The sequence below is a fragment of the Notolabrus celidotus genome, chromosome 11, assembly GCF_009762535.1.
Source record: "Notolabrus celidotus isolate fNotCel1 chromosome 11, fNotCel1.pri, whole genome shotgun sequence".
Lineage (NCBI taxonomy): Eukaryota > Metazoa > Chordata > Actinopteri > Labriformes > Labridae > Notolabrus > Notolabrus celidotus.
This window is the reverse complement of record NC_048282.1, coordinates 32,139,061-32,163,099: the sequence shown is the minus strand read 5'-3', so window position 1 is coordinate 32,163,099 and position 24,039 is coordinate 32,139,061. Positions and strand designations below refer to the sequence as shown.

General features: G+C 40.4%; 1 protein-coding gene across 1 annotated transcript in view; it reads right to left on the bottom strand.

Moving 5' to 3' along the window:
• The window catches only part of ints11 (integrator complex subunit 11), a 26,287-nt gene extending 2,248 nt beyond the window's left edge, over positions 1-24,039 (bottom strand). Inside the window, exons 1-16 of the mRNA XM_034696296.1 lie at positions 23,840-24,039; positions 23,470-23,567; positions 19,107-19,180; positions 18,778-19,006; positions 18,562-18,660; positions 18,447-18,481; positions 18,224-18,362; positions 17,593-17,657; positions 16,018-16,207; positions 15,852-15,935; positions 15,677-15,766; positions 8,846-9,008; positions 8,595-8,705; positions 6,352-6,413; positions 6,098-6,240; positions 5,597-5,726 (exon numbers count right to left, since the gene is read on the bottom strand). Coding sequence (XP_034552187.1) covers positions 5,597-5,726; positions 6,098-6,240; positions 6,352-6,413; positions 8,595-8,705; positions 8,846-9,008; positions 15,677-15,766; positions 15,852-15,935; positions 16,018-16,207; positions 17,593-17,657; positions 18,224-18,362; positions 18,447-18,481; positions 18,562-18,660; positions 18,778-19,006; positions 19,107-19,180; positions 23,470-23,567; positions 23,840-23,867 — 1,740 coding nt within the window. The 5' untranslated portion in view covers positions 23,868-24,039. The remainder of the gene's footprint in view (positions 1-5,596; positions 5,727-6,097; positions 6,241-6,351; positions 6,414-8,594; positions 8,706-8,845; positions 9,009-15,676; positions 15,767-15,851; positions 15,936-16,017; positions 16,208-17,592; positions 17,658-18,223; positions 18,363-18,446; positions 18,482-18,561; positions 18,661-18,777; positions 19,007-19,106; positions 19,181-23,469; positions 23,568-23,839) is intronic.

The window sequence follows — 24,039 nt, the reverse complement described above, 5'->3', positions numbered from 1 at the left end:
TCCTTGCTGCTGTGACTTGCTAAATACTGTAAAGTGCTCTGCTCATGGTGGATTAAGATGAGATCAGACTGAGTCTTACCCTGTCTTGATGTTGGGACTTTGTTAATAATTTAACATAAAGTACGGTCTATATTTTATTGTTCTTCACCATGATAACTTGAGTCTTTTTTTTCATCTCATATTTGACAGATTGACATTTATGGTGTTACACATGAGATTAAACAGTCCAGTGTTTCCATTTTTGATCTTCAACAAGACTTAGAAAAAGAACCAAAAGACAAGCTATGAATAAAAAGCAACAAGAGAAGAAAAACATTACCCAAAGAAATCAACCCACCAACTCTGGTGGTCTGAATGATTGATTAAATTAATTTCTAAAGTGCTGCAGTCAGACGGTCAGAGGGACAAATGAAGGAGAGGTGGAGGACTTGACCAGACTGGAATGTCTCGTTCAGGAGGAAGGAGAGATAAATTCTTAAAATCTGAAATAAAAAGTTGTCATGTCCTAACTTCAGTTTGTTAAACTTTTCATCCTGACATCAAAGTGAACACACTTTCCAACCCAAACTCGGTCTCAGCAGATGGCTGTATAACATGAGTCTGGTCCTGCTGGAGGTTTCTATCTGTTAAAGGAAGTTTCTCCTTGCTGCTGTGACTTGCTAAATACTGCAAAGTGCTCTGCTCATGGTGGATTAAGATGAGATCAGACTGAGTCTTACCCTGTCTTGATGTTGGGTCTTTGTTAATAATTTAACATAAAGTACGGTCTATATTTTATTGTTCTTCACCATGATAACTTGAGTATTTTTTTTCATCTCATATTTGACTGGTGGGTATTTATGGTCTTACATATAATTTCAAACAGTCCAGTGTTTCCATTCTCCATCTTCAACAAGACTTAGAAAAAGCACCAAAAGACAAGCTATGAATAAAAAGCAACATGAGTATAACATGAGTCTGGTCCTGCTGGAGGTTTTGTTTTTTGACATTACACCTTTAATAAAACCAATTCATCATTTTTCTAATTAACTTTTTGAGGTTAAAGGCCCTGGAAACATAATTTGAAAATTTAAAATTCACATATCAAAAATAAATGTGTAATCAAGCTTCAACAAAAACCTTAGTGAAAATAAACACTGTAAGTTTTAGTGACAGTCACATTGTTCAGACAAATGAAGTTGGAAACTGCGTGTCACAGACACAGAACCACAAATGCCTGTATTTTCATTTTACCCGTTGAGCTCTTCACAGAACTCATGAAGCCACAGACACCGCTCTCCTTCCATTGTGCAGGTTTCCCCTCCCTCTACTTTCATCTTCTATTTTCACTGTCAAAACCCACCTCGCTCTGCCTGCCCACACAAATGTTTTCACTGCATGTGGTTCATTATACCCTTCCTTAAGCGAAACATCGCGTGCATCCCCCCGAAGCCGTGCATTGAGGATAGTTAGTATTTTAATAATGAAGTCTGTGCTGAGGCTGAAAGAACCTTGGGTGGGAAAATCACACATTTTAGAGACTTTTTCAAACACTTCAACTTCAACATGTGATTACATGTAAGTGACTTCAACATTAGTCACTTACATGTAATCACTGTTTGCTTTCCTCTTTATTGAATTTACTCATCCAGTTACTAAAATCTGACTCATCTGTTTGTTTTCATGCATAATGTGATAACAGTGAAGAGGCAGAGGTGTGTGTGGTAAAAAGAGATGACATGCAGAAAGTTTACCCAGCCTGGAATCAAATCAAGAACTGGCTGCTCATGCTTTATGACTGACTTTGAGCTGGATGCAGAAGAAACATGTGCTCCCTCTCTCTGCAGAAAACAAGGTCTTAAAACTGTATGCATGTCTTAAAGGTGACATATTACGCTCTTTTTGGTCTAAGAGGTCCCCAAAACATGTCTTTAAAGTTTATGCTCAAAAAAACACTTTGAAATCAGATTTTGGCATGCCTGAAAAACCCTCTTTTTCAGCCCTGCTCAGAACAGGCTGTTTTCCTTCTGACCACGCCCCCTCAGGAAGTGGATGTGGCCTCGGCTGTCCAGCACGTTGATCTAATGTTTACATGTTGGCTGAATATTCACGGCTGCTCACAGACCCGCATTACTTCAACCCTCTGAATCTGATCCAGAATCTGATCCTGAAGGAGAGGCGCCTGCAGCAGGACCTTTCTGAACGATTGGTCACAGATTTAGTGTTTCTTGTTGTTTTATTTGTCAGTATGTCGACGTGTTTCTTGGTACACAGCTACAAACATGTAGCTATGTGGCTATGCTAACTAGCGCTAGCACTTATCCATGATAAATAAAAATCATCCACTAGATCTTCAAATCTGCAGATGTGGGGAGTAAAACCGACCTTTGTGTTTATTAAGACTGCCTACAACTAGCATGCCTCCCTCCTAAGCTCCTTGTCAGCACACATGTGTGCAGGGAATGAAAAACGGAGGAGGGGTTGAGTTGTATTTTATACAGTCTATGGGCTGAACAAGCTCCGAGCTCTGACCTCCCTTACAGACCGGATGGCGTTGTGACGTATGAAAAACATTGAAAACTGAAACGGCTGGTTTTAGCACACATTTACAGAAAGGTGGAGAAATCAGAACAGGGGCAGAATGGATTCTTTTCATTTTCAGGGAGTTTGTAGACAAGGACACATAATTCAGGTGGTGAACCATTAAAAAGTCCATTTTGCATGATATGTCACCTTTAAAAGCAGGGAAAGGAGGTTTTGCATCAAGGTAGATATGTAAGAGGAATTTTTTTTTATGCATACGTTTTAAATTACAGCACAGCTACAATCATTGAAATACGTTAAAAGTGTCATGATGCTTTTACATTTTGCCAAAACATTTGACCTCCGCCTTTGAAAGACACAAAGGAACATATTTCAGGTATTTCCTTTAGGTGAGAATGTAACCCACAGGAGGTTTTGCACTTCACAGCTGCACGTGCAAAACAACACGAAACCCACAGGATGTTTTTATGCATTATAAAATCTCGTAAATGATGAAGGTGCTTTTACATCTGAATGTGCTTTTTTTCTTTAAGTTATGCAAAAACTGCTCTAGATTTCACTTTAAGTCTCCTGAGAAATTGCAAACTGGTAAGTACCGTTTATAGATCAAGCCTTTACTAATAAAAGTGTGACATTTATGCATGTATAGTGACTAGGTACGCTTTAAATACCCATAAACACACAGTGTGGTCGGTGGTTTTGAACAACAGTCAGATGAACAACAGTTAAAGATCTGACTTCACCACAGAGACAGATCTTTGAGATTTTAATGATGAGGTGTCATTCCTGTGTTACATTCAGAGCCTGTCAGGGCGCCTCATCTGTTTAAACAAAGAGTTCATGACTGGAACGTTTATGTCTCCATGCAGGCGTTAGTTTCCAAAACAGTCAATACGGAGGTCTACAGAGATCAATATATGGTCTCCCTTTAAGAGATGGATCGATTAATTGAGCTGATTTATGGCATTTTGAAATAATTGTCATGGGCTGATACTTGTGCTCTCAAGAGGCTGATTAAAAAAATAAAGAATGTCTGCAGGCGGCCTCGTCTGTGTGGCTGCGTCCAATGTTAACACCCCCCTGAATGATGAAGGGTTTTTCCCATCCTTAATGACAGCATATCATATCTGAACACTGTTACTGGCTGCTGTTTGAAATATATTATCTTATGATGTATATAATAATGCGGTTTAAAGTTATATATTTTGTGCTTTTTTTTACCTTTATTTTTTAGAACAGAGGACAGTGGATAGAGTAGGAAACTGGGATAAGAGACCTCAGGCTGGAATCAAACCCGGGCCACTTTCTATATGGGAACACAATTTAAACATGAGGCTAAATCCACGCCCAGAATAATGCAGTTTAACATTGATTCCTGTAAAAATATCAATCATGTTCTGAAATCTATAACATAACCTAAAGTATTTTTCTATTTCTTGCATTAATAAAGAGATCCATGTAAAGTAGATTGTATTGATTTATGTTGTGAAATGTGAAAAAACAACAACTTGATATCAGCATTATGGGCCGACCTGCTCCCTTATTATCGGCATCAGGCATTGAAAAACTGATATCCGTCGACTTCTGCTCCTTTTACATTCATCAATAAATCAATCTTTATTCATATAGTGTCAAATCACAACCTAGTTATCTGAAGACTGTCTACAAACAGAGCAGGTCTAGACTGCACTCTATGTTATATTAAATTATTAGTATAAGATCCAGTCCCATCTTACAGACAGGACTCAGTTTGATCTCATCTTAATCCACCATGAGTAGATTACTTTGCGGTCGGGATGGAAGAAAATTCGGCCACCAAACATTTTCCGCCGAATATGGCCCAAAAGTGCATTTTTGGTTTCCAGCTGAAAGACATTTATCACCGAAACAACACGGTCAAACCAGAATGTTGTGATGACGCAGGTAAAAACCGCGGCCAGTACGCGCTTGTCTGGATAAGGGCCAACATGTCTGCATCCGTTCTTTCTTTAATTGCAGCACGAAAGCGTCTTCTAAGCAAAGAGTCTGTCAGCACACGTTTCACTGAGATCTATTCAGATCCTCTGCACTTCATCGTGACTGTACTTGATCCGCATTATAAAAGGTCATTACTTGGATGTGGGGATAAAGCAGCGCGATGAGAAAGGATCCAGGCCGCGATGGATGAGGAGAACCCGCTTGGAGACGGAGAAGCGCGCAACGCAGTAGAAGGAGAACAGAGCGCAGAAAGAAGGACTCCTCTCTCTGAACCAGATGAGGGGCATGCACCCTCGTTGTCTGATATGTTTGGTGAGATCCTTGATTTTAGTGAGGTTAGTACACAGTCAGAGCCATAAATGCAATAGTACTAATATTTGGCATAATAATTTATTTTGGGGTTTCGGTTTTCGGCCTTGGTTTTCTCATTTTCGGTTTTCAGTTTCGGCCAAGAATTTTCATTTGTGGGCATCACTACTTTGTGGCACTTAGCAAGTTGCAGCTGCAAGGACCAACTTCCTTTAACAGGCAGAAACCTCGAGCAGGACCAGACTCATATTAGACACACATCTGTAGAGACTGTGTTGGGGTTGGAAAAGACCTGAACCTTAACCTTTATATGCTATGAGTAAAATATAATAGATGACATCAATATATATAAAACACAGTCAAACTTTTCCTTGTCCATGAACCCTCTCTGCTCAATCATCATGTTTATATATCGTACTGAAGGTGAACATCAGAACTCTAAACTAAGACAGAGTGATAGACTGCTGAGGTGCTGATGCATCAAGACAAGAACTATGACTCATATTGGTTTCTTGTCTTTTAAAAGACTACTTAAATTAGATTGCAAAAATAAGAACCTGTGAAATAGAGCTGCATCTTTTTTATACTTTATACTTTTATAAAATCTTTAAAGTTAGATTTCCTCCCACATGGTCATGTGGGGATTCACCCGGTGGGAAAATAGTTCTGCGATAAAATCTAAAGATGAGATTGAGTGAAGGCGCTCTCTGCCTTCTTCAATTGATTAGTGGTGTTTTTATGAGAGTAAAACTACATCCGTGAAGCTCAGATAATAGAGATGTTTCACCTGATAACTCCAGGACAGCAGCAGGACTTTGGTGTTGGGGTCCTCGGCGGAGGAGGAGACTTTGATGACGATCGACTCCACCATGACTGTGCCATCAGGTAGGTGCTGGATGGTGTAACCTTTTAAAACGCTGACACAAAGCAAAGCAAGGTGTTGTGACACATTTTGTCTCACATCCAAAAGGTGTCAAACAAGCAAAGTGTGAAAAAAACATGACTCAAAAACTTGTCACACCATCAGTTTGTTATTATAAAATAAAAGGTCATCTCCAGAACTCTTCTAGTGTTTTTCACAACAACACTAAAGTAAACATACAGCAGACTGCAGGAAATAACAGTTATCCAGACATCTAAACGATGATCAACGGGCGAAAAGCACGATGTAATCTGAAGTAGGAAGCTAAATAACCGTCTTTCTTGTGAACTTTAAAAAAAAAATGCAAATTCGTAAGGAGAGGCAGGAGGCTCAGTGACCCTCGTCCTCACACAGTGCTCCCCTCACCTCTTCAGGTGTGTGTAGACTCTGTGGAGTGTGTCTGTGTCACTGTGTGGGTCCTGGAGCTGCACGCGGCAGGTGAAGCGTAGCTGGTGTTCATTGAGGCCGAGCTCCTTCAGGGCCTGCTCCGACGAGACCAGCTTCAAACTCTGGAACGACGAGGAGAGACACTATGAGAATCTTTGTATTGACTTTAGATGAGGTGGAGATGAAGAGGTCAAAAGTAAGATTTTCAGTAAAAGCAGTGAGGATTAACTTACATTTTCTTTCATGATCAGGGTTCCATGCATGGTGCGAGGCTTTTTGGGATCAGGAAGAGGCCCTTCAACACAACAACAGTCAGAACATTAAAGATGAAGCAATTACTCTGAAACATACCATACACCTAAAAATGTTTAAGTGATATCACGGGATGTTAGAATATATATAACGCAAGACAGTAGAAAATCAGTCCAAATAAGTGTGGATTAAAATCCATTCAACAAAATTTGTATTGCAATATTATTTTTAAACAGTAGAAGGCGCTATCTGCATTTTCCTCTGCTTGTTCAACATCATTAAGTCTCTTGCGCTGCTCTCTTGTCACTCGCTGTGTGGAGCGTCACAGACATGACGGCAGCAGGGGGAAGACCGAGCAGTTCAGGATGCAACTTTGTGTTTCAAATCTGAGGTATGGCAGCATTTTGGCTTTCCCTGATATCCCTGAAGAAAAACATGTCAATTCCAAGCCAGGAGCATAAGCTGCACTTTAGTTTATTTAAAGAGATTTACCTTATCTGTTTTGATATTTAATACTTTCATTTAAGAATCGTTCACTTTCCATTTCTTTACAATTGTTCTGAAATTTTCCAACAAGGTATTTTTGTACAATCATTTTAAATTTTTTTGCAAGATGCTGAAAAAAGTGTGCAGTGGTTTTATTTGAGTTACAACACACCTTAAAAATGAAAAAGGATTACTTTGATTACAAAGAAATATAAGCGAAGAAATATATATCACAACTGACCATATCTGAGAATTGAAATAAAATAAAAGTTCTTTAAATTTTGAGTTCAATCCAGTTTTCTTGAAAAACGTTAGAGAATTGTGAGTGAATCGTATCGTGAACCAGAAATCGGGATTCAAATGGAAACCTGGGTTGAGTGTGTCTTTACATCTTTAGTGATATCACATTTAAATGCCAGGGTTAAGGTGTCGGGTTATATGCCCTCATTAAGATATATATATGACAGCGTTTCCTCAGTTAATTCACCAACTTCTTTTATAATTTTTCATTAATTAGTTTTAGCCTATTATTATTGTTATTATTATTTCTGCATATATCATGTTCTTAACCTTACATATGGATTGTGGGGTGGGTTTGGGGTCGAGGCTGTATTGTATTTTTAATCTATTCTATTTTAGGTTGTTTTTATGTACAGCACTTTGTGTTAGAATATCATTGTTTTAAAAGCGATTTACAAATAAAGTCTGATTGATTTGTGATCATTCCTCTTCTTCACATTTTACCAAACAACTGTAACACAAGGAATAAAGGCTCCCTGAGAAAGTGATTACTCATTCATCTGAACTAAAACAAAATGAAATGCTTTAAATATTCTGTACTCACTCCAAACATTTTTCATCTTTAACATCTGTGGATTTATTTTGATATATAGGATGGGATTCATACTACTTGAGTTGTTTCCCATCTGGACGCTTCACTGTGTTATAGGTTGAGTTTGTTTAGATCCTCATATTAAAGGCACTCAATCCAGGAGAAGTGAGTTAGCAACATCTTATTTTAGTGACAGACTTTAAGGGGCATTAATTAATCATATTTCAAGAGCTGTCACAATTAATCAATCAGCTGTCATTTATTAAACCAGTCGTCAAAGGCAGCAGATACAGCTCTGTTCCCTTTAAGATGAAGCATGTCATGTTGAGCTTCACACCCACCTCCATCAGACTCCAGAGGGAGTTTAGATGCCTGGACCTATTCATTATTTATTACTTAAGGACATTTAAGTTGAAATTATTCTTACTGGGGAGATCTTTAACTGTTTTCAAAGCATGTTGCATGCATGTTATCTACACTATCCAGCTGTGTTTTGTGTTTGCACTGATGCTTTCACACAACTAAAGTTAATAGTTAATAAATAAAGTTCCTCAAACCTGAATAAACTGAACTGAAAGTCTGGAATCAGAAGAGAAACCGGTGTTGAACTGAGCCGATGCACACAACTTCCATTTAAGTCTGGGTTTACATCCTGATGTCCGACATTCATGACGTTTGTCGTTGTGACTAATATGGGTCATGACATTTAGGTGGCATGGGGCAAAAGTAGCAGCCGCGTAAAGAACCCCCCGCACGACTTCGATCAAATCAACAGAGATCAAAATGTCACGCTCTGAAACTATGTAGGCACACTGTATCGCTAACACAATCTGACACTTCTTTACCCTTTCAGCGGCGATGGAAACAAATAAATGTTAGGATTAACAAACAATCAATGACTCATACCTCCGAGTGTCATCTCCCTCTTCAGCAGGTTGAGCGAGATGTCCACAGGTACGTGAGGGTTTGTAGTCACGGTTGCAGTCTCCCCATTGGCTGGCATGTAGCAGTCTATGCCTGAAGGGTACAAGCAGCAGATTAAACATGCCTCTTTCTCTACTGCATGCGTTTACACATTTAGCAGCTCTTCTGAACGGGCCAAACATGATCTTTATGGTGCACAGTTCAATTACAAGTATGGGTACAGGTGCACTTACTGAACTCCTGCTCGATCTTGCCCTTCAGGAACTCCATTTTGGCGGCCTCCCCGTGCACCAGCAGCATGTTTCGAGGCTCTGCCATACGGATGAGCTGCATGATGCCCTTAGCGTCTGCATGAGCACTGAAGGACATGTACTCCACCTGGAGCTTCACGTCCAACTGAGGGAGAGATGAGTAAGTTAATCAGTTAGTGCTTTCTTCTTCTTCTTTTTGATTATTATTACAGGAAAAATTTGATATTTGGGGAAATCCTCTAATTGCCTTCTTTTTTAGAAATGAATGAGAAGATGAATATCACTTCTCACTATCTTCTTTTTCAGGTCTGAGGTATGACTGCAGCATTTTGGCTTTCCCTGATATTCCTGAAGAAAAACATGTCAATTCCAAGCCAGGAGCATAAGCTGCACTTTTGTTTACTTTAAGAGATTTCCTTTATTTGTTTTGATATTTAAAGCTGGTGTTGGTAATCAGATTTGGATACACTTTTTGTTATACTGGTTAAAATGATCTTTATGTCCTGATGGCAATCAATACATAATGTGTTCTTAAAAATGAGCGAAGAAAAGCTGCTATCTACAGCCGGAGTAAACCTGGGAAAACAACAACCAATCTCCGTTTTTTGGGTGCCAAAATTTTAAACCATTCAAATCCCGTCCTGCCGTTCTGCCCGCCTCCTGCGCGTACATTTCCCCGGCGTGTACTCCGAGTCCCCGTCTCCTGCCTCTGCTTCCCCTGACTCTACTGACTGCCCCTCTCGCTCGACCTCGGGCCTGTCCCCTCTGACCCGATGAGGTGCTTTGCTCAGGACTGTAGTCCGGATCAGAGTCTAAAAAGCTCTCACCACGGGGGCTCTGACAAGCAAAAGAACTAATGACATTTACTAAGTCCTACAGAAAATGTATATGTATTGTAGCGTCCGTCCGGACGCTGTAGGGATGACGAGCCGATTTGTGAACACGTTGAGTTTTAATAACCAGTCACTGTCGGCCGTGATCACGCCAACCAACAAAACAACAATCAATGTTTGAATGAATGAAGAACTTCTCCTGCTTGTCTCTCCTCTCTCCCGCTCACACACTCTACACCTCTCCTGATGCCTTCACTAACCGTCAACACTGTAGGAATTAAGAGCATCTACACTGAACACGTTTAACAAACAGTAGAGCTGTTACAGTATTATATATGTGTTATAACTTTTCTCCTGATATCGTGTCACTGGTACAACTGGATAATGCTAGCATGATAGTTGTGAGTACTAACAGCAGCCATGTTTGTTTGTGTTTTTAACTTTCACTATGATAATGTTTTGGTGAGGACCGGTTTTGAATCAGTCACCATCATATGGTCGCAAGTCTGCGGCGCTCGTGCAGGTGAGCGAGGGGGGGGGGGCGTCGTTTTGGAGGAGCTCTGAGGGAGGAGGGGAGGGGTTAGACGGAGTCATGAGGACATGCTACATTCAAATTCATGCTAGTTTTCTGAGACTGCCAACCCCAGCTTTAATACTTTCATTTGCGAATCATTCACTTTCCATTTCTCTATAATTGTTCTGAAATTTCCCAACGTCATAAAATATATAGAGAAAAAGCTGTAATTTGTGTGGAACAAACTCACAACTCAAGGTTATTGTCAACTTTTGTGAGTTTTTGAAAGTTATATTTTTTGAGGTTATACTTTGGGCATTTTTGTCTTTGTTTAATAGGACAGCTGAAGAGAGACGGGACATGTGGGGAGAAGAGAGAGGGGGAGGACATGCAGTAAATGGTCGAGGCCGGAAGTCAAACCCACAACGTACAAAACTCTGTAAATGGGGCGCATGCTTAAACCACTAGGTCACTGTTTTGAGACATTTTTTGAATGGGACTACATGAAGAGCAGCCGGCGGAAATATGAGTTTGTTCCACGTGATATAAAATCAAAATAAAAAAATGTGTTTGAGTAAGTTCTCAACAATCAATTAATCGATAGCCGATTAATTGTTGCCATCCCTAGTTGATACTAAAGTTTATAAAAATGAATCAGGGTTCCCACTCTTTTCCAGAGATCATTTTCATTGATGATCAAGCTGGTATGACCGTCTAAATCTAGTTCCTAATTTAGTTCCTAAATAGTCTAATATGTTCCTCTCAGTGGAAGTCTACATTGAAAGACATTTAGTCTATGGCTATCCATGACATCATCTCTTACATACTTAAAAATTACGGCAAATTGATAATAGAATAATGCAACCCCTGTACAACACTTCACTTTATTAGTGCAAGCAAGTAACAATGATGGGCAACTCTCATCTCAGCTTTCTCTTTTCTCAAAAAATGTAAAATGAGCCAAGTAAAAAACAAAAGAGCCAGCAGAGGAATCAAGAAGCTGCCTTACTGAAATAATTAAATAATACTAATGATCAGAGGATCAGTGCAGTAATGACCTAAATAGATCTGAATGACAAAAATGGCCACAAATGTTTCTCAACTCAACTCAGACTCAAAATATACCTGCTTAATCCTGATATTCATCCTGCTTAGTGGTCGATATAAAACAAAGCAAATGCCACGTTTTTTCATTTGAGTTACCATAAACTCTGAAAAAATCGCACCGGTGTAAAGACGCACTCTGTATTTGAAGGTCTCTCAGAGATTTAAAAAAATGTAAACTGTCTTCCTGCATGGGGATGTCTATTATGATCAGCGATGTCTACAACATGGAGTTTCTGTGCAGCTGTGTCGCTCTTTTTATTCCCTTTGTTTTCTGTTTTCACTATCGGGAGTTTGCACTCCTACTAGCTAGAGCAGGGGTTCTCAAACTTTTTGGAGCCAGGGACCCCTTACAGGTGAGAAAATAGTCCATGGCCCCCTCATAATAACAACACAGATTAAGCAGATTAGTGATGTGTCATGATCAAAAGCTGCGGCTCTGAGAGTCGATGCTTTATAGTGAATCAGAAGAGCCGGCTCGCATCAAGAGAGAGCTGGCTCCCAGTTTTTTCCACCCTGAGCCCCAGCTCTGCTCACAGCAGAATTTTGTTTTGATTGGTCAGCATGGCGGCCATGTGGCCAATCACATGTGAGGATATAGGATACAGGTGATGGAGGGGAGGCTGTGTATCCTGGCTTCATCTGTTCCTTCAGAGAGAGTCTTCTCAAAGACCGGGCAAATACTCACTGGGAGGAGAAATCGGATCAGCCCATCCAAGCTGAGGCATCTGATTTTACTCAGTGCCAAATTAATGATGTTTGCTTGAGTTTGGTTCTGGTTCTGTTTGCTTGAGTTTGGTTCTGGTTCTGGTTCTGTTTGCTTGAGTTTGGTTCTGGTTCTGGTTATGTTTGCTTGAGTTTGGTTCTGGTTCGGTTAACCTGAGTTGGTTCTGGTTCTGTTCTGGTTCTGTTCTGATAAGGTTCTGGTTGGGTTCTGTTCTGGTTCAATTCTGGTTCACGTCTGGTTCGTTTCTGGTTCGGTTCTGGTACTGTTCTGGTACGGTTCTGGTTCGGTTCTGGTATGGTTCTGGTTCGGTTCTGGTTCGGTTCCGGTTCGGTTCTGGTTCAGTTCTGGTCCGGTTCTGGTTCGGTTCTGGTTCGGGTCTGGTTCGGGTCTGGTTCGGTTCTGGTATAGTTCTGGTACGGTTCTGGTACGGTTCTGGTTCGGTTAGGGTTCGGTTCAGTTCCGGGTCGGTTCTGGTTAAATTCTGGTACGGTTCTGGTTCGGTTCTGGTTCGGTTCTGGTAGGGTTCTGGTAGGGTTCTGGTTCGGTTCTGGTCCGTGTCTGGTTCGGGTCTGGTTCGGTTCTGGTATAGTTCTGGTACGGTTCTGGTTCGGGTCTGGTTCGGTTCTGGTTCGGTTCTGGTTCGGTTCTGGTTCGGTTCTGGATCAGTTCTGGTAGGGTTCTGGTAGGGTTCTGGTTCGGTTCTGGTCCGTGTCTGGTTCAGTTCTGGTTCTGTTTGCATGAGTTTGGTTCTGGTTCTGTATGCTCAAGTTTAGTTCTGGTTCTAATCCTAATCCTAACCCTTACCCTAACCCTAATCCTAACCCTAACCCTAATCATAACCCTAACCCTAACCCTAATCACAACCCTAATCATAACCCTAACCCTAACCCTAATCACAACCCTAATCCTAACCCTAACCCTAATCCTAACCCTAATCATAACCCTAACCCTAACCCTAATCATAACCCTAACCCTAACCCTAACCTTAACCCTAAGCCTAACCCTAATCACAACCCTAACCCTAACCCTAACCCTAATCCTAACCCTAACCCTAATCACAACCCTAATCCTAACCCTAACCCTAACCCTAATCACAACCCTAATCCTAACCCTAACCCTAACCCTAATCACAACCCTAATCCTAACCCTAACCCTAATCACAACCCTAACCCTAACCCTAATCCTAACCCTAATCATAACCCTAACCCTAATCCTAACCCTAATCATAACCCTAACCCTAACCCTAAACCTAACCTTAACCCTAAGCCTAACCCTAATCACAACCCTAACCCTAACCCTAATCCTAATCCTAACCCTAATCACAACCCTAACCCTAACCCTGATGACAACCCTAACCCTAACCCTAACCCTAATCACAACCCTAACCCTAACCCTAAACCTAACCTTAACCCTAAGCCTAACCCTAATCACAACCCTAACCCTAACCCTAATCCTAAGCCTAACCCTAATCACAACCCTAACCCTAACCCTAATCCTAACCCTAACCCCTATCACAACCCTAACCCTAACCCTAATCCTAACCCTAATCATAACCCTAACCCTAATCCTAACCCTAATCATAACCCTAACCCTAACCCTAATCACAACCGTAACCCTAACCCTAACCCTAATCATAACCCTAAACCTAATCCTAACCCTAATCATAACCCTAACCCTAATCCTAACCCTAATCATAACCCTAACCCTAATCCTAATCACAACCCTAATCCTAACCCTAACCCTAATCAAAACCCTAACCCTAATCCTAACCCTAATCATAACCCTAACCCTAATCCTAACCCTAACCCTAATCCTAACCCTAATCAAAACCCTAACCCTAACCCTAATCATAACCCTAACCCTAACCCTAATCCTAACCCTAACCCTAATCATAACCCTACCCCTAACCCTAAACACAACCCTAACCCTAACCCTAATCACAACCCTAACCCTAATCACAACCCTAACCCTAACCCTAATCATAACCCTAACCCTATCCCTAAACACAACCCTAACCCTAATCCTAACCCTAATCACAACCCTAACCCTAATCCTAACCCTAATCCTAACTCTAATCACAACCCAAACCCTAACCCTAATCACAACCCTAACCCTAATCCTAACCCTAATCACAACCCTAACCCTAATCCTAACCCTAATCCTAACTCTAATCACAACCCTAACCCTAACCCTAATCACAACCCTAACCCTAACCCTAATCACAACCCTAACCCTAACCCTAATCACAACCCTAACCCTAACCCTAACCCTAATCACAACCCTAACCCTAATCATAACCCTAACCACAACCCTAATCACAACCCTAACCCTAATCATAACCCTAACCCTAACCCTAATCACAACCCTAATCCTAACCCTAATCACAACCTTAACCCTAACCCTAATCACAACCCTAACCCTAACCCTAATCACAACCCTAACCCTAACCCTAACCCTAATCACAACCCTAACCCTAATCATAACCCTAACCACAACCCTAATCACAACCCTAACCCTAATCATAACCCTAACCCTAACCCTAATCACAACCCTAATCCTAACCCTAATCACAACCCTAACCCTAACCCTAATCATAACCCTAACCCTAACCCTAATCACAACCCTAATCCTAACCCTAATCACAACCCTAACCCTAACCCTAATCACAACCCTAACCCTAACCCTAAACACAACCCTAACCATAACCCTAATCACAACCCTAACCCTAATCCTAATCCTAACCCCCACAATGGTGTATATGCTGTTTTGTAATGACACAGCACAATTTTATAATTTATTAGAAATGTATTCAAATTATTTCACGGACCCCCACGCTATGGTTCGCAGACCCCCAGGGGTCCCAGGACCCCACTTTGAGAACAACTGAGCTAGAGTACAGTAATTGAGCCAAATGTACCATAAAACATAAACAATATACCCCCGTTTTCTGTGAATGCATGATTATGAAGTGAAGGAGAAAAGATGTGAAAAAAGTTGTGCAGTGTCGCTGTCTTTTCCAGCACAGCGTGCACTCAACTTTGAATGAATGGGGATGTGTTTTGTTAATCGGGTCAGGTCAAACGCAGCCATGTTGGAATAATTTTCCAGGACTCTATGTGATTTTCCAGGACATTTAACTTTTTCTCCCATTTTCCAGGTGTTTTCCAGTACTGGAAAACTGGTCAACTGATTTCCAGGTTTTCCAGGTTTTCCAGGACGCGTGGGAACCCTGTGTATTTCACTATTTTGGGGGGCATTTGAAGAGAGCAGAAACAAAATCCTTATTCTCCCTTAGATAAACTTCCAGAAACTTCCCACTTGAGCTGCAGAAGGCTGAGTTTTTTCCACCCGTACTTACACAGAATTGTCCTCCCTGCCCTCTAGTGTAATTTTGGGGTGTAATATTAAAGACTTTCTTTAATCTCTCTCTGATATAATATTTGGATCTGGAATCTGTGCTGTTTAATGATGTTAAATTTAAAACACATTTTGCCTTCCACAGACATGGCCCCGATTGAGAATGCATGTTTTACTGAAACTGTGACAAACTTTTGACTGAAAGTTCAGTCAACTTTGCAGCCATGATCAGTACAATACTGTAACACAGACCCGCAGGGAATGAAACACTGCCTTACTGTTGCTCGTCCTTCCATCTCCAGCTTTCTCTGCCCATTCAGGATCTTGTGACCGATCGTTCCTTGTACACAGTATCCAGGCATGATGACCTGAGAGGAAAGCAAGAGACATAAATATGTTCTTTTGCCAAGTACTGTCACTTGTAAAAAAGTATATTTTCCACACAAGACTCACCATGTTCTTCTCATTACCCGCCCATTTCTTAAAGATCTGTAAAGACTGACCCGCATGAAGCATTCCTGGAGTGGCAAACACCACCTGAAAGAACACGTTGTTGTAGGTCACAGCTGTTTGAGTCTCAAACATCTTAAAGTCACGTTGGAGGGAGATCTGTACTCACCATCGGTCCAGGGTTATCAGCATATGAGCGATCGAAAGGCTTGATGTGTTTAAACTCAAACATGTTCCTCTGAACAAAGGTTTTGCGAATCTTCTGATTGGTCCAGGTGATGAAGAGCTTGTAGTAATGGTTCGCCTTCTCTGTGAGCCCGGTGGAGAAGTAGATTGGGGCCTTTAGGTTCATCCTCTCCCTGGTGGGTGAGAGGAGATACTTAATGAGCCACCACTTAACACCACAGAGTTCACACACACACCACGTTTATTCTATCAAGCTTAACAGAATTAATACGGCGCTTTGAGGAAGCTTTTTAATCCTGATAAACTGTGACCTCTGTGTATAATCATCACTCTGAACTGCACCACCTGATTCATCATTAACATCATTAACTTTAATTGGTCCTTTGACAGATATTCCTCACACAGAGTAGTTACTATCACCTCACAGCACGGCCCTGCTCTCTTCTTTCTGGCTTTAACAGCAGCTTATTCACATTCACAAAGTCAAACAGGTGATTTTTAAAGGATTAAAAAATGCTGTGCTTCAGTCTGTAGGACGGCTGCAGCTAATTCAAAACACAGCAGCCAGTCCTGACATGTAATACAAAATTCAAACATATCACCCTGGTTCTCAAAACACTTCACTGGCTTCCCGTTCAATACAGAATCACTTTCAAAATCCTCAATGGTTCAGCTCCTCAGTATATGTCTAACTTGCTCACAGGCTATAACCCGACTCAGCCGCTTATGTCATCAGGTGGAAGACTGTTCACCATACCAAGAGCCAGATCAAAGTCTGGTAAAGGGGCCTTTGGTTACTGTGGTCCTTCTTTCTAGAACAAACTGCCTGCTGACTTAACCATCACAACTGTCTGTACTTTTAAAACCAAACTCAAAACCTCTTTATTTTCCAGAGCGTATGAACAGTTACACCGTGTGCATAAAATGCTGCTCCTGCAGCCTTGAACTTGCTGCAGGAGATTTGGGGTATTAGGGAGCTTGTCTCTTTAAATGTTTTTAAAAGCAGATTGAAGGTGTTGGAGGAAGATGCATCAGCTTGTAGATGCTTAGACTGATGACTTTCTGTTATTTGATTCATGATATGTTGACATGTTTTAGAATTTTGAGTTGTTTGTCTGTAACTTTGTTGGAAAGTGCTGCTGCTGATCTTGGCCAGGACACTCTTGTAAAAGACATTTTAACCTCAATGAGGTTTTCCTGGTTCAATAAAATTTAAATAAAATAATTATGATGATAATAATAATAATACATGGTATTCATGGATGCCTGTCAGGACACTCAAGGTCAAATGTACAAATGTAACAATAATAAAACACACTTAATATTTTTCTTAAAAACACTCCATAAAACAAAAAGTATACAATATGAAAATTGTGACGGATGATGACTGATGTGACTGGCTGCTTGCTCTTCGTTTGGTTGCTGTTTGCTGTGTCTGATGTATGTTGGGTGTATCTATTGTTTTTCTATGTTTTTATCCACCTGCAATGAAATCTGCTTTATAAATACATTTCTTATTACTATTTGTGTTGAAGAAAAAACTGAAGATCAGCTGTACCAAAATGTCTCCAGCAGGATGCAAAGCTCTTGTGCTCTTCCGAGCGCAAACACTGGAATGAGAACCTAAAAGAAGACAAAGAAATGAAGATCTTAGATGAATTACAAACCCTTTCGAAGTTGCTATTTCAAACATACAGCACACAGAAAGAACATGTCTATATCAGAGTCGTTCTTACATACAAGTAATAATTCATTCTTTACTTGAACAACAGACCCTGGATTAACCAGCAGGGGGGCCCTGATTACAGAAACTCAAGAGGAACATGACTCCACTTCACAGCTGATTTAATAGCTCAGTAAAAGTTTTCCTGATGAGTTCACAGTCTCAATCACTGGTTTCAGGTCTTTTCAAATACAGCATGATGTCCATTTCATTACTCATGTTCAGATTTTGAGTAAAGCAGCCAAGAAGCAGGGTCTGCTTTGAGGCTTGGCTAGAAATGATGCAGAAGTTGCAATAAGTATCCACCCTGTAGACTCGATATGGTCACTTCTGGCTCCAAAAATAACTTCTGATGGTCAAAAGGCTGGAAGTCACACTTCAAAATGACTACACATGCACTTCTAGAGAGTATCTGTTTGCATTTTAAAACCTCCAAGAAAACCTCAGCAACTAAAGATAGAAATACCTTTCCTCCTCTCTCGATGGATTCATGAACTTTCTTCAGAAAGTCCCGCTCCCTGCATCTCTTTGAGTCTCGGATGGTGGTGGCATATGTCGACTCTGAGATAAGGATGTCTGGACGGCACTTATCAATCCATGCAGCGCTACAAACACAACACGAGTATGAGGAAACAGTCGAGAGAGAGTGGAAAAAAACTTCAGACGATAACAAAACAATCACCACTTACCCTAGATGCCTGTCCGGTGTCATGTTGTAATCTCCCTGAAAAACAAAAGACATTATTCTGAGATCTGAGCCGTTAAATTGACTAACTCTGACATCCTGCAGACTTATTTACTCACAGTGTAAACCACAGACTCCGATCCCACTTTGATGTGCACCATGGCAGCTCCCAGGACATGGCCTGCATAGTACGCCTTGATCTCCAGCTCATCATCCACCTGCCAGCAGCACAACAGAAACAGCATGATTTGCCATCAAAAGAGACGAGCAGCTGGCGCACAGATGATTAAGAGACAGATACCTGGAAGCAAGCAGACATGGTACGAGTACTGCACCTGGACAGTTTGGTGGAGGTTCAAAGGCACAACTTTCTTCATACAGTCCTTGATCATCTGAGAGGTAAAGAAGTTGGTTTCTCCCTTTTTGTCCACGCTGATTTTTCTGAAATCTTCCAGCAGAATGGGGCAGATGGCTTTGGTGGGATGGGTCATGTAGATAGGTCCGTCATAGCCGACCATCTCACTCATGAAGGGGAGAGCGCCACAGTGGTCCAGGTGGAAATGGCTGAGAGAAGATCAGGTGGTTGTGTTAAAGCACAGGATTCATTTACTGATATTGTGACATTAAAGAGAGAGCAGAAACTGTAAATATGAAGGCGTCAAACCTGATGATGACGCAGTCCAAGAACTCTGTCAGACGCCCGTTTTGGGTTATGTAAGAAAAGTCTGGGAACCGTCTCTGCAAGGACAACACAGACATGCATTCAGTATGGACAGTACTTTAAATGAATAACACTTAAAAGGAACAAAATCATTATACAAACTGTTTGAATCAATGGTGCCTGTTGAGCTCAGAGGTTAAATCACACACCTCATGTACAGAAACTTAAGTTCTCAAAGCAAAAATGACCCATGGCACTTTCTCACATGTCATCCCTCTTTCTCTCTCTTCATAGTTTCACTCTATCTACTGTTTATCCTCTCAATAAAGTCATAAAAAGCCACAAAAACAATGATACATAAAAACCCTCAAAGCACACTCTAGAGATATTCAGGATGGAAAAATTGACCTATCGATTAAGAATCCAAATGGACAAATTCTACTGAATTTGGAACAACTGGATTTGATTTGTTACCCCCAAAAGAGCAGATTTTATTTGATCTCATTGGTAATATTGTTTTGTAATTTAACTATTTAATTTCTGACTGATTATTGACAATTTCTTTGACGGCAGCAGGTGACCACCCTGGTTTTTTGTTCATAGTTTCATGTAGACTGTTCTATCTTTAATTAAGCTGCAACAGAGTTCTTTTTAAGAGTTTATCCTGAGCAAATTGTCAGGTCTGTCCATAAGAGGTCATTGTGTTTCCACTATTATTGTTTCTCTTTCGCAATTACTGGGAAATTTAAATTATCAGAGAAGAGTGGACACAATAATGGATTAACAAAATCTGATCCATGGACCATGACCTTACTTTCTTTGGACTCTTATTGCAGGATGGCTGATGTTGTGTTTTTCCTGGACTCAAAACAAACAAAACTGGAAGGACTTTTGTTTTTACCTTTACTAATGTTGCTATGCTGTTGTATCTACCTGTCCATTCCAAATAAAGATACAATTAAAAAAAAAAAAAAAAAAAACTCAAAGCAAGAGACTAACTAATCATGTAGACCCTCCAAACATTATTCAATGGATTAATGAGGTCAATTCATGTGCTCCTTTGGAGAAAATAACCTATTCCATCAGAGGTAGCCCACAGCTGTTTCACAAGACCTGGGACCCCTGGATGGCCTATCTAGAGTCCGGTCAATACAATATTTAACTTATTGGTACTCGTACTTCCTCTGTGTTCAAATGTCAGTTACCTGTAGATGTATGAGTAAGGTGTAAGGGGAAGATATGTATGTGTATGTTACATTGAAGATTGTGGGTGCAACTCTCCTTGTCATGGCATGGTTTTGTTCTTTGTTTTTGTTTTTGTTTTGGTGTTGTACTCTATGGTGTTTTGTAAACTGTTTGTCCGAATAAGAATGAAGAAAAATGAATAAACAGAATTTTCCAAGCAAGAGGCTAACTAAGTCCGTATAGTTGAATTACGATACGATACGATGTCCTTTATTGTCCCTGTAGGGAAATTTGTCTTTGACATCAGTGCTGCACATGTTTACCTGCTCTTTAAAAAATCCAAATGACAACAACACACATAAAAAATACAATAAATAATACTCAGTCATACATTACACAGCATACTCTTAAAGAGCACCATAACACTGTCCCAAGTGTAACAAGCTACTTACTATTTAAAGTTCTGATAGAGATAGGCTCAAAGGAGTTTTTAAAACGATTCAGTTTACATTTGGGGTAAGACTCTGTACCGTCTTCCAGATGGTAAAAGTTCATACTAAGAGTAAAGGATGTGCAATGGATCTGAAAGTACTCTTAGAGCCCGCCCAAGAATAGACTGCTCATAAATGGCCTGTAGGGAAGGGTTGCCAGAGTTAAAGACAGATACACCCACAAACAAGTGTCTGTATCATTGATTAATCTCTTTAAACTGCAAAGCACATCTGTAATCTCTGTTGTGACTGACACTGTGTAAAGCAATCTTTTGGAAAGTCCATCGAGCTGCTGCAACGACTTAAATCAATCCCTTAGTTGATTGGAAGAAATTCTATTTCACATTATCTTGAGATATAATCAATAACTTCCACAATTTTTAACAAACACATCAAATGACAGAAATCTGCTACCGGTCGTACTCATTATAATAGATGGATTGTTATTGGGTTTGAAGAAAGGTGCAATCAGAAGAAGTCATGCTGCACTCTTGTTACTAGGGATACACAATCTTATCGACCTCCTGCCTGCCGATAAAAGCCTGAATAGTTCATTATCAGCCTGTATGGTGACACATTTTAGCCATGTTTTTGTTTCTCCATGTTGATCATGTCTTATGTTGAATTAATGTCTGTCTGTTCCCTCCCACACTTGTATGATACGATTTAGGGATGTACATTTTCAGTATTTTCCTTGATCGATTTTTGGAAATGTTAAAGCTGCTGTGAGGAACTTTTGTTTTGTATCGATTCTGGCGCCCCCTTGTGGACAAAGTGATACCTCTTATCTCTAGTCCGAAACATGCAAAAGTAGCGTTTTCAACAAAATCCTCACCCTGTTGCCTTTTAACAGTCAACTTTATCAGGCAATGTGATTATTTTCCATGAAAACAGTCAAATAAAGGGTGTTTCTGAAGTGAGATGTCCATCATGTGGTCCGACACCTACCCCCTCAGGGCGGTTTCAGGCATTAAAAATGTCAACAGAGAAGGTGTCAGTGTTGCTGCTGATGGTCTTGTTTGCTATTGAAGGTCATAAAGAGGCATCAGTATCATTTTCAGTCTGTTTCTCAGCCAGTTCAAAACTCCTCACAGGGCCTTTAACGATCAATTATCGATTAATTGATAAAAAAAAAACATTATTATTCTTACGTCAAAAACAATGCCAAATAGGTTGTTTTCCCCCTAAATTTTATTTTTTACAGCAACAAAATGCATAAAACTGACTGGATTTAATACGGGCACACGTTTGACACGCAGAATATCAACGATCAGGGTCATTAAAATATTCTACGCGGACATAATCTTATAAAGTGAAGGCTCATAATACTAACAGAAAATTACTTCAGACTCACAGTGTCCAATTTTCTGTCTACTCGTTCTTATTGAGAAAAATAAACTTGTGTATTCGGTCGGGTGTCAGCCGGGAGCGCAACCGGGGTCATAATCAGTCCCGCTGGAGAAAAGCCCAGACGGCTCTGATGTTGCTGCTCTGTAAACGTAGCGTACCAGAATTTCCCACCTGTCTGTTGCCTTTGTATCCAAAGGTGGGAAATATCCTGTTTAAAGCTGTCAACCTTTGTGTCCGTGTTGTTGTTGGCAGCAGTTTTGTATTGATCCTCTTTTAAAAAGCGCACGTGGAGACCTGACGCACAGCCGCCAGCTGAGCGTCTCCGCCGTGCGCAACACCTATAACAGCTGATTCACATCGAAACATGCTTTAAACTTAAAACACCTCCCTGATAGATGAGTGTAATATGAGACCACATGATGTTTGTTCCACGTGACGGAAAATTGATAATAAAAATGTGTGTTTCGAGTAATTTCTTAACAATCAATTAATCGATAATCGATTAATTGTGGTCATCCCTAATACTATTTGAACTTTTGTGTTGTGTATATGGTCAGGGCCGGCCCACGGCATAGGCAGTATAGGCAAATGCTAGGGGCACCGGCTGTCCATTGGGGGTGCCGCTTGCACCCTAAATGAGTGAGGAAGAAAATGTGAAGATAATAGGAAAAAGAATATTGTTTTATCTAATATAATTTGGGGTTGAATTGCGGAGTGGTGCCAGGATACATTTAAAAGCTTGTGACAAAATTTTGGTTGTAAAAAATGGTTTGCAAAGCAGTTTTTGAAGATAAGCGTTCATGATTTACTTTTTTTTTTTTTTTTTTTTTTTGTTGTTGTTTTCTTTACACTTTTGAAGCTTAATTAGATAGAAAATGTAGGCTAGGCTTGAATAAGCACTTTGCTTCTGTCTTTTCAGTCATCATTTAATACATCACTGACTGTGAATATTATTGTTATATAATGACTGAACAAATTATACTACTACTACATTATGCATTTTGAAATTGTATATTTTTTCCTGCTAAATATCAGTGTTATTATCATTGTATTAATGTTCTTTAAGAGATCATTTTTATTTTGAAATAAAGAAGATCTGTAAAGCATGAAACTGTATGTCAGTTGTCTTTCAGTGTATGTGTGATGTGATTGTTGGTGGAGTTGGTTACAATGCAAGGGGCACCATTTAAAATCTTGCCTAGGGCACCAAGATGGTTAGGGTTGGATCTGTATATGGTGTTAGATTGAGAATTAAAACCAAAATAAACCAGAAGAGACAACATAAATCTGCAGAGGAGCATGCTTTTTGTTTTCCCTTCTTACAAAAACTAATTACTCACATCGTCATTGTACCCCATGTGCATCCCACAGTCCAGCATGATGTTCTTGCCTCCGATGGAGACGAGGATGCAGCTGCGGCCGACATCCTGTCCAGCACCTTGGAGAGAGAACAGAGGAGAGGAGGAGAAACTTCAGGAGGCAGTGAACGCACCACGGTGTCTCAAAGTTAGCCTCTCCAGCTAACATGTGTTTTAAACAGTAATACCTGAGACTTATAAGCTCTTTTCAGCCATAAGACTACATATAAGATGAGTAATTCTTCTGATAAGAGCTAGAGTTCAGTGAACAAAAGGTGAAGTAGTTGTAGGTGTGTGTGTTGTTGACGGAACTAGCTTAAATTGGTAGCCATGGTGCTTTTGATTTACTCACCTAGCGGTGTAACTTTGATCTCAGGCATGTTTTCCTGTTTCAGAGAGAAATAACCAACAACTAGTTTACCCCGAGGGTCTGACTGGTTATATACTGACTATAAAGACAGGTTCATTGTCTAACTTGTGTGCATGCGGGTCACTTTGTGTACCAACGTTTTTCCTTCCACTGTCAAACCAAACCAAGTACAATGTGAACAC